The sequence below is a fragment of the Ranitomeya imitator genome, chromosome 6 (genome assembly GCF_032444005.1).
Source record: "Ranitomeya imitator isolate aRanImi1 chromosome 6, aRanImi1.pri, whole genome shotgun sequence".
NCBI classification, from domain to species: Eukaryota; Metazoa; Chordata; class Amphibia; order Anura; family Dendrobatidae; genus Ranitomeya; species Ranitomeya imitator.
The window spans coordinates 133,322,276-133,334,591 of NC_091287.1; the positions used below are offsets into that span (position 1 = coordinate 133,322,276).

At 40.6% G+C, this 12,316-nt stretch overlaps 1 protein-coding gene across 2 annotated transcripts in view; it reads left to right on the forward strand.

The window, feature by feature from the left end:
• Positions 1 to 12,316, forward strand: part of MYRIP (myosin VIIA and Rab interacting protein) — an 897,248-nt gene that overhangs the window by 715,539 nt on the left and 169,393 nt on the right. For both annotated transcript variants that reach the window (XM_069730111.1, XM_069730110.1), the window contains exon 9: positions 10,041 to 10,218. In XM_069730111.1, coding sequence (XP_069586212.1) covers positions 10,041 to 10,218 — 178 coding nt within the window. The remainder of the gene's footprint in view (positions 1 to 10,040; positions 10,219 to 12,316) is intronic.

The following is a 12,316-nucleotide window of genomic DNA, read 5'->3' on the forward strand; positions in this document are numbered from 1 at the left end:
TTTCTCCCTCACACCTCTCATTTTCTCCCTCACTCCTCTCATTCCCCCCTAACACTTGTCATTTCAACCTCATATCTGTCATTTTCTGATCACTCCACTATTTTTCCTCACTTCTCTCATTTTGCACTCACACCTTTTCGTTTTCACATCACACCTCTCATTTTCACCTCATCACCTCAGTATATACATGTTTGTCATCTCCCTTATATATAGTATACATCTGTATGTCATCTCCTGTATATAGTATATACCTGTATGTCATCTCCCCTGTATATAGTATATACCTGCTGTGTGTCATCTCCCCTATATATAGTATATACCTGAATGTCATCTCCTTCTATATATAGTATATACCTGTATGTCATCTCCTCCTGTATATAGTATATATCTGAGTGTCATCTCCTCCTGCATATAGTATATACCTGCATGTCATCTTCTATATATAGCATATACCTGTATGTCATCTCCTCCTGTATATAGTATATACCTGTATGTCATCTCCTCCTGTATATATATGTACCTGTATGTCATCTCCTCCTGTATATAGTATATACCTGTGTGTCATCTCCCCTGTATACAGTATATATCTGAGTGTCATCTCCTGCATATAGTATATACCTGCATGTCATCTTCTATATATAGCATATACCTGTGTGTCATCTCTCCTGTATATAGTATATATCTGTGTGTCATCTCCCCTGTATATAGTATATACCTGTGTGTCATCTCCTCCTGTATTAGACCTCGTTCACACGTTATTTGCTCAGTATTTTTACCTCAGTATTTGTAAGCTAAATTGGCAGCCTGATAAATCCCCAGCCAACAGGAAGCCCTCCCCCTGGCAGTATATATTAGCTCACACATACACATAATAGACAGGTCATGTGACTGACAGCTGCCGTATTTCCTATATGGTGCAATTGTTGTAGTTTGTCTGCTTATTAATCAGATTTTTATTTTTGAAGGATAATACCAGACTTGTGTGTGTTTTAGGGCGAGTTTCGTTTGTCAAGTTGTGTGTGTTGAGTTGCGTGTGGCGACATGCATGTAGCGACTTTTGTGAGATGAGTATTGTGTAGCAACATGCGTGTAGCAACTTTTTGTGTGTCGAGTTACATGTGACAGGTTAGTGTAGCAAGTTGTGTGCAGCAAGTTTTGCGCATGGCGAGTTTTGCGCGTTGCGAGTATTATGTGTGGTGCCTTTTGAGTATGTGCAAGTTTTGTGTGAGGCAACTTTTGCATGTGTTGCAACTTTTGTGCATGTGGCAATTTTTCCGCGTGTGCAAGTTTTGCGTGTGGCGAGTTTTTCATGAGGAGAATTTTGCACTTGTGGCGAGTTTTGCAAGAGCCTAGTTTTTGCATGTGACGAGTTCTGCGCGTGGCGAGTTTTGAGTGGTGACTTTTGTGTTTTGACTTTTATGTGGCGAGGTTGGTGTATTTGTGGTGAAATGTGTGCTGAGGGTAATATGTGTTCAAGCACGTGGTAGTGTGTGGCGCATTTTGTGTGTGTTCATATCCCCGTGTGTGGTGAGTATCTCATGTCGAGGCCCCACCTTAGCAACTGTACGGTATATACTCTTTGGTGCCATCGCTCTCATTCTTTAAGTCCCCCTTGTTCACATCTGGCAGCTGTCAATTTGCCTCCTACACTTTTCCTTTCATTTTTTCCCATTATGTAGATAGGGGCAAAATTGTTTGGTGAATTGGAAAGCGCGGGGTTAATATTTCACCTCACAACGTAGCCTATGACGCTCTCAGGGTCCAGACGTGTGACTGTGCAAAATTTTGTTGCTGTAGCTGCGACGCTTCCAACACTTTTCCTTTCACTTTTTTCCCCATTATGTAGATAGGGGCAAAATTGTTTGGTGAATTGGAACGCGCGGGGTTAAAATTTCGCCTCACAATATAGCCTATGACGCTCTCGGGGTCCAGACGTGTGACTGTGCCAAATTTTGTGGCTGTAGCTGCGACGGTGCAGATGCCAATCCCGGACATACACACATACACACACACACACACACACACACACACACACACACACACACACACACACACACACACATTCAGCTTTATATAGTAGATTTTCAGTTGTTTCACACTTTTTTAAGTATATAATTCCACATGTGTTAAATCGTAGTTTTGATGCTTTCAGTGTGAATGTACAATTTTCACAGTTATGTAAATACAGAAAAATCTTTAAATGAGAAAGTGTGTCCAAACTTTACAGACAAATTCAATACAAGTTAAGACAATTTAAACAGTGACATTAGGGGTGAGGTCCCTGCTCGTAAGCTTACAATCTACAAGGAAATGGGGGGACACAATAGCTGAAAAGTGCTTGTTATTTTAGGTCTGGCAATTATAATAAATAGGGATTTTCATAAAAAGCTGCATGATCCGGTCATCAGCCCGTGTGTTTAAGTGCAATAGTCAAGTATCAAGTGCAGTTATTATGTGCATGGAGGGTGTGGAGACAGATTAATAGTAGGGTGCAGATACAGAATAAGATTTGGAAGGAGGGAACAGGGCAAAGTTAGTTTAGGCTACGTTCAGACTAGCATTGTGCGCCGCTGCGTCGGCGACGCAACGCACGCAAAAACGCGGCAAAACGCACGCAAAAATGCTGCGTTTTGCGACGCGTGCGTCGTTTTTTGCCGAAAATCGGACGCAAGAAAAATGCAACTTGTTGCATTTTCTTGGTCCGACGCTTGCGGCAAAAAAGACGCATGCGTCGCAAAACGCAACAAACAAAAACGCATGCGTCCCCCATGTTAAACATAGGGGCGCATGACGCGTGCGTCGCCGCTGCGTCGCCCGACGCTAACCCGACGCACACTAGCACAACGCTAGTCTGAACGTAGCCTTACTGACTAGTTGATGTGGTAGGCTTGTTTGAAGAGATGGGTTTTTAAAGCGCGCTTGAATAAGTCGGGGCTAGGTATCAGTCTGATCGTCTGGGGAAGTGCATTCCAGAGAGCTGGCGCAGCACGAGAGAAGTCTTGGAGACGGAGATGCGAGGTTCGGATTACGGGGGATGTTAGTCTTAGGTCATTTGTAGAATGGAGGGCACGTGTAGGGCGATAAACGGAGATGAGAGAGGAGATATGAGGCGGTGCAGAACTGTGGAGAGCTTTGTGGGTGAGACAGATGAGTTTATACTGGACCCTGTAGTGAATGGGTAGCCAGTATAATGACTGGAACAAGATGGAGGCATCGGTGAAGCGGCTGGACAGAAATATGACCCTGGCTGCTGCATTCAAGATGGATTGGAGAGGAGAAAGTTTGGAAAGAGGAAGACCGATCAGAAGAGAGTTGCAGTAGTCCAGACGAGAATGAATAAGAGCGACAGTAAGAGTCTTAGCAGTTTCAAAGGTGAGAAAAGGTCGGATTCTGGAGATGTTTTTAAGATGCAGGTGACAGGAGCGAGTGAGTGATCGGATATAGGGAGTAAAGGAAAGTTTGGTGTCGAATATGACCCCAAGACAGCGGGCATGCTGTTTGGGAGTTATGGTTGAACCCTCCAGGGTAATTTCGATGTTCTAGAGAAGGGAGAAACACAGGAAGTTCCGTTTTGGAGAGATTTAGTTTCAGATAGAGGGAGGACATGATGTTAGAGGCAGCAGACAGACAATCCTTGGTATTTTTAATTAGGGTAGGGGTGATGTCAGGGGAAGAAGTGTATAATTGGGTGTCATCAGCTTAGAGATGATACTGGAACCCAAATCTGCTGATTGTTTGTCCAATAGGGACCGTGTATAAGGTAATAACTTAAGCTCACCAAATAGGCAGTAAACAATGTCTATACTAAAAAAAATAATAGTCAATTCACATAAGTGTAACCAAAAAAGATAAAAACTTTTTGTTCAAAAATATCTAAACCTTTATTGATTCTCATAAATCTAAGGTTAAAAAATACCAATGAGTGCACACAAGGGGGCAACACACAAACAGCAGGAGATGTGAAGTAAAGCAGACAGACATACAGTGGGTACAGAAAGTATTCAGATGCCTTTAAATTTTTCACTCTGTTTCATTGCAGCCATTTGGCAAATTCAAAAAGTTCTTTTTTTTCTCATTAATGGACACTCTGCCGGCCATCTTGACTGAAAAAACAGCAGAAATGTAGTAATGTTTGCAAGTTTATTAAAAAAGAAAAACTGAAATATCACATGGTCATAAATATTCAGACCCTTTGCTCAGTATGGAGTAGAAGCGCCCTTCTGAGCTGGTACAGCCATGAGTCTTCTTTGGAATGATGCAACATCTGGATTTGGGGATCCTCTGCCATTCTTCCTTGAAGATCCTCTCCAGTTCTGTCAGGTGGGATGGTGAACGTTGGTGGACAGCCATTTTCAGGTCTCTACAGATATGCTGAATTGTGTTTGGTCAGGGCTCTGGCTGGGCCAGTAAAGAATGGTCACAGAGTTGTTCTGAAGTCACTCCTTTGTTATTTTAGCTTTGTGCTGAGGGTCATTGTCTTGTTGGAAGGTGAACCTTCGGCCAAGTCTGAGGGCCAGAGCATTCTGGAAGAAGTTTTCATCCAAGTTATCTCTGTAAGTGGCCGCGTTCATATTTCCTTCATTGACATCCAGTTGTCCTGTTCCTGCAGCAGAAAAACACCCCCATAGCATGATGCTGCCACCGCCATGTTTCACTGTTGGGATTGTATTAGGCAGGTGATGAGCAGCGCCTGGTTTTCTCCACACATACCACTTACAATTATCACTGTCACGCTGCAGCTCTGCAGGTAAATGCAAACTCCACTAGATGGCAGCAGAGTGGAGAGAGGGATGAAATCCTGCTCAGATCATGACAATCACCAAAAAGGTCTATCTTCATCTCATCAGACCAGAGAATCTTATTACTCTTAGTCTCAGAGTCCTTCATGTGTTTTTTTTAGCAAACTCTGTGCAGGTTTTTATATGTCTTGCACTTAGGAGAGGCTTCCGTCGGGCCACTCTGCCATAAAGGCCCAACTGGTGGAGGGCTGCAGTGATAGTTGACTTTGTGGAACTTTCTCCCATATCCTTACTGCGTCTATGGAGCTCAGACACAGTGATCTTGGGGTTCTTCTTTACCTCTCGCACCGAGGCTTTTCTCCCACGATTGCTCAGTTTGGCTGGACAGCCAGGTCTAGGAAGACTTCTGGTGGTCCCAAACTTCTTCTGTTTAAGGATTATTAAGGCCACTGTGCTCTTAGGAACATTGAGTACTGCAGAAATTCTGCTGTAACCTTGGCCAGATCGGTGCCTTGCCACAATTCTGTCTCTGAGCTCCTTGGTCTGTTCCTTTGACCTCATGATTCTCATTTGGTCTGACATGACCTGTGAGCTGTGAGGTCTTATATAGACAGGTGTGTGCCTTTCCAAATCAAGTCCTATCAGTTTAATTAAACACGGCTGGACTCCAATGAAGGAGTAGAACCATCTCAAGGAGGATCACAAGGAAATGGACAGCATGTGACTTCAATATGAGTGTCTGAGCAAAGGGTCTGAATACTTATGACCATGTGATATTTCAGTTTTTTTTTTCTATTACATTTGCAAAAATTTCTACATTTCTGTTTTTTTTTCAGTCAAGATGGGGTGCAGAGTGTACATTAATGAGAAAAAAAAAATGAACTTTTTTTGAATTTACCAAATGGCTGCAATGAAGCAGAGTGAAAAATGTAAAGGGGTCTGAATACTTTCCGTACCCACTGCATGTTCAAAAGCTAGTCCAATATAAAGTGCAAATAATACATTTAAATAGTAATTGACATATAGATAATGCAAATATGAAAAAAAACATCCCTTTTTTAGTATTTAAATTTAATAAGCCCTATGCATCAATAAATACATTTACACTTCCTAAAAAGAAATATTTGGGGGATGACAACAAAGGTGAAAAGAAAACCACCAAAATCTGGGAAGGGTTAAATTTGCAATCTGGTTTCTGAAAATAATGTTATTTGTTGTATAATGAATAGGTATATACTTTTTATAATTGCTGAATATTTTTCTCACAGTTTTCGAGATTTCTGCATGTTGCTCAATAGGAACTTTCATTGGTCACTACGTGCATATGAAAATCTTTGCTGGTCATGTAAAAATAAATCAAACCTGGCACAAAAAGTCTCCTGCTTATAGATCTACAGAACTGCAGTCATTGACAATGAACCACACAAAATCATCTATTTTTATGTATTTTCAGAACAACATCTGCCTTATCACTTATGAAGCTTATTTATGTTTTGCGTTATCCTGTATTGCCACCTAGTGGATGTAAGGTGGTATATCATGTGAAAAAAAAATTGCAAATTTTATGGTGTAAAATTTTTTTTATCCAGCCAAGGCAATCTAATAAGCGCTGAATACATCAGCAGCACACATCTCTATCCAAGCCTGATAGTTTTTTGCAATGTATAGATGTAGCAGACTGTTTAATTTACTCATACCTCCTAGCCTTGAAATTTAGGAAACAAAGATACTCGCTGTGGCGTAGCATGGCATGGCAGTTTTTATTTGACACTAGTGAAACTCATTCATGTTCACAGTATGAAACCGCACATAGCCAACACAGTGCCCACCACACACATTGTGATATTCACGGTGGCCTCCATCACACAGTATTATACAACCACAACCACAGTGCCCACCATATACTCTGATGCCCAAACAGTGCTCACCTATCCAGTATGATGTCCACAGTCTGTCCCCCGCACAGTATGATGTCACCATGGTGCCCACCACACATTCTATGATGATCACACAATGCAAAACACATACAATATGATGCCCCCACTGCACCTAGAATTCCCAAAGTTCCCCTTAACATAATATGATGTCCCCGCACACACATTATGATGCCCCTATGGCCCCACTCAAAGTATGGTGCCAAAATCCCACACACACATTATGATGTTCACAACCACCCTACACACAGGCACGCATGCACGCACACACACACGCACACTATAGTGTGCCACTGCAGTCCCCTCACACTGTATGAATTCCGTACAGTGGCTCCCCACACACAATATGATGCCCCCACTGCACCTTCAAACAGTATGGTTCCGTCAGTCTGCCTGAACACAATATGATACCCCCAATGCCCTCTCACACACATTATGATGCCCCCACTGCACCTTCAAACAGTATGGTTCCCACAGTCCCCCTGAACACAATATGATACCCCCAATGCCTCCCTCACACACATTATGATGCCCCTACAGCCCCACTCAAAGTATGATGCCAAAATCCCTCACACACATTATGATGTTCACAATCCCCCCTACACGTACACACACACACTATAAGGCCACTGCAGTCTCTTCACACCGTATGAATTCCCTACAGTGACTTCCCACACACAGAATGATGTCGCCACATGGCCTCCAATATAGTATGATGCCCCCCATTGCCCCAACACATTAGTTTGACCCCCAGAGCTTTCCCACACATTTAATTGCCCCCATGGTCTTCCCACGCAGTATAATGCCACCACAGTCCTTCCGCACAGTGTTATGCCCCGCATCTCGCCCACACATTTCTTCCTAAACAGTATGATGCCCACACAGTATAATGGCCCCTCAGCCCACCAGAGTATAATGCTCCCATAGCCCACACACACAGTATAATGCCCCCTCATGTCCCTCCAAACAGTATGATGCCCCAGCAATATCCAGACAGCTCCGTCACACAGTTTAATACCCCTACACATAGTAATACACAGTTTAATACCCCTACACATAGTAATACACAGTTTAATACCCCTACACATAGTAATACACAGTTTAATACCCCTACACATAGTAATACACAGTTTAATACCCCTACACATAGTAATACACAGTTTAATACCCCTACACATAGTAATACACAGTTTAATACCCCTACACATAGTAATACACAGTTTAATACCCCTACACATAGTAATACACAGTTTAATACCCCTACACATAGTAATACACAGTTTAATACCCCTACACATAGTAATACACAGTTTAATACCCCTACACATAGTAATACACAGTTTAATACCCCTACACATAGTAATACACAGTTTAATACCCCCACACATAGTAATACACAGTTTAATACCCCCACACATAGTAATACACAGTTTAATACCCCCACACATAGTAATACACAGTTTAATACCCCTACACATAGTAATGCACAGTTTAATACCCCTACACATAGTAATACAGTTTAATACCCCTACACATAGTAATACACAGTTTAATACCCCTACACATAGTAATACACAGTTTAATACCCCTACACATAGTAATACACAGTTTAATACCCCTACACATAGTAATGCACAGTTTAATACCCCTACACATAGTAATACAGTTTAATACCCCTACACATAGTAATACACAGTTTAATACCCCTACACATAGTAATACACAGTTTAATACCCCTACACATAGTAATACACAGTTTAATACCCCTACACATAGTAATGCACAGTTTAATACCCCTACACATAGTAATGCACAGTTTAATACCCCCACACATAGTAATGCACAGTTTAATACCCCTACACATAGTAATGCACAGTTTAATACCCCTACACATAGTAATGCACAGTTTAATACCCCTACACATAGTAATGCACAGTTTAATACCCCTACACATAGTAATACACAGTTTAATACCCCTACACATAGTAATACACAGTTTAATACCCCTACACATAGTAATGCACAGTTTAATACCCCTACACATAGTAATGCACAGTTTAATACCCCTACACATAGTAATGCACAGTTTAATACCCCTACACATAGTAATGCACAGTTTAATACCCCCACACATAGTAATACACAGTTTAATACCCCTACACATAGTAATACACAGTTTAATACCCCTACACATAGTAATGCACAGTTTAATACCCCTACACATAGTAATGCACAGTTTAATACCCCTACACATAGTAATGCACAGTTTAATACCCCCACACATAGTAATACACAGTTTAATACCCCTACACATAGTAATACACAGTTTAATACCCCTACACATAGTAATACACAGTTTAATACCCCCACACATAGTAATGCACAGTTTAATACCCCCACACATAGTAATGCACAGTTTAATACCCCTACACATAGTAATGCACAGTTTAATACCCCTACACATAGTAATGCACAGTTTAATACCCCTACACATAGTAATGCACAGTTTAATACCCCCACACATAGTAATACACAGTTTAATACCCCTACACATAGTAATACACAGTTTAATACCCCCACACATAGTAATGCACAGTTTAATACCCCTACACATAGTAATGCACAGTTTAATACCCCTACACATAGTAATGCACAGTTTAATACCCCCACACATAGTAATGCACAGTTTAATACCCCCACACATAGTAATGCACAGTTTAATACCCCTACACATAGTAATGCACAGTTTAATACCCCCACACATAGTAATACACAGTTTAATACCCCCACACATAGTAATGCACAGTTTAATACCCCCACACATAGTAATGCACAGTTTAATACCCCCACACATAGTAATACACAGTTTAATACCCCTACACATAGTAATACACAGTTTAATACCCCTACACATAGTAATACACAGTTTAATACCCCTACACATAGTAATGCACAGTTTAATACCCCTACACATAGTAATGCACAGTTTAATACCCCTACACATAGTAATGCACAGTTTAATACCCCCACACATAGTAATACACAGTTTAATACCCCTACACATAGTAATACACAGTTTAATACCCCCACACATAGTAATGCACAGTTTAATACCCCTACACATAGTATGATGTCTCTAGGGGCAGTTGGAAGTTATGAATTTACAAAGGTTTATAGACTTACTAATAGAGACTAATGTATGTATGCATACAACTTTAAGTTGTGTTCCAGCATCGATGTTGTGTCACATTTTTTTTTGTCGTGATTTTCAAAAATAGCAGCAAAATTATCTAGTTTTACTGTGACTGCTGCAAGAAAAGAAAAAAAGCACCTAAAACGCCTAAATATTCTTTCACTTTTTCTTTAGAGATCTCACTCTGCTTTCTCACTAATGAGCGAAGATGCAGCAAGTAACCATTCAGAGGTTAAAACGAGTACCCCAGAACCCCGCTACTCATCACAAAGAATCCACAAGAGAAGACTTAGAGAAGCAAGACCTCCTGCATTGCCAAGTTGGAAGAGTGTGGACAGTCTTTATGATTCAAGTAATTTATGTTCTTCAATAATAGTCAGTCCATCACAGCAGATTTTATCCTGTAGGACCATCTGATTTAAATTGTTAACCAGATAACAACCAAGCACTGTAAATGTACTACACATGGTCCTGGGCTTTAACTTGTGTCAATTTAAATGTGACTGAATCTTCACAAGTATGGCAGAAGCAGGTTCAGTCGACGGCTGTAGCACACAGCATTAGTGATGAGTGAGTATACTCGTTGCTCGAGTTTCTCTGAGCATGCTCGGGTGGTCTCCAAGTATTTTGGCGTGCTCGGAGATTTAATTTATGTCAACGCGGCTGCATGATTTGCGACTGCTAGACAACTTGAACACATGCAGGGATTGCCTGTTTTTTAAGCAACCCCCACATGATTTCAAGCTGTCTAGCAGCCGCAAATCATGCAGCCGCGTTGACATAAATTAAATCTCCGAGCACGCCAAAATACTTGGAGACCACCCGAGCATGTTCGGAGAAACTTGAGTAACGAGCACACTCGCTCATCACTACACAGCATGTATCCCAGGGAGAAGACTGTAGCTGTTTATTACTGCTCCTGTCTTCTCCTTTGATGGCCACATAGATTGCTGGTTCTTCTGTAGAACTTGATGATCAGATGACTACCAGGTTCCGCCAGCATAGCAGAGCTGCTGTGTCCTAGCAGACCCAGACCCATAGTGTGAGTGACGCCTAGTTCAGCAGGTTGTCATATTCTCCTATAGCTAGGGCTCCTATGCCCCGTATACAGTGGGAGAAAAAGAACAAAAAAATAATATTCCCAGAGATTTTAGGATTTTATTATGCAAAAAATATTAAAAAATATATGTATTAGGGATGAGCAAATAGCTTCGGATAACTCCTTATCCTAATAGCTATAGCGCTTACTGAATAGCTGCATCAGGAACCCGGATACCTGGAGTGGTCCCGATAATCAGCTGTTTGGCGCCGCAACGGCATGTGTCACAGCTGTGTGACAATCACAACACATGCATGGAGAGCCTGTTGCGACCCATGCAGCTGCGGCGCCGAACAGCTGATAATTGGAGTGCTCCAGGTATCCGGGTTCCCGATGCAGCAATTCGGTAAGAGGTATAGCTATTCGGAAAAGAAGTTATCCGAAGGTAGTCAGTCATACCTAATACTAGTATTTTTTGCATATATGTTCATCTTTTTGACACTGTAAATGGGACATAGGAGCCCTAGTTACAGGAAAATACAGCCACGAATTTGCTCATCCCTAATAAGTATGCCTAAAACAAAATATTACTGTAAGTCCCCATGACAAAAATTCTAAAAAAAAAATTTATATGTGTGTGTGTGTGTGTGTGTATATATATATATGTATATATATATATATATATATATATATATATATATATATATATATATATATATATATATATATATATATATACACACACTACTCAAAAAATAAAGGTAACACTTAAGTAACCCAATATAACTTCTGTGAAATCAAACTGTCCACTTGGGAAGCACCATTGTTTGACAATTTCATATGCTGTTGTGCAAATGGAATAGACAACAGGTTAAAATTATTGGCAATTATCAATACAGGAAAGAAATATATCTTGGTACCGTGTTAGCCAGTAGATAGAAAAATATTTAGAATTGAGAGTCCTCAGTGGTTGATACCTTTTAATGGCTAACTGAAAAGATGGTAACAAATTGCAAGCTTTCGAGACTACACAGGTCTCTTCATCAGGCAAAGACTAAAACAAATTCTGAAGAATCACATATTTATGCACAACATCGTATAGAAAAAAAAAAGGGAAAAACCATGGATAAGACAGGTGACATGAAGCAGAATTACCATGAGTGATAAACACAAGTAATTTCATGTCCATAATGTAGGTAGCTTCAAATCTCAGAGAGACAAAAAAGTCTGGGAATATAAACTAATGACGACCTTTGACAGTCTCATTGAATATACAGTATATACACACACACTGCTCAAAAAAATAAAGGGAACACTAAAATCCCACATGCTAGATATCACTGAATGAAATATTCCAGTTGTAAATATATATATAATATCTCAAAAAACAAATTATACATGTTAGGTATCT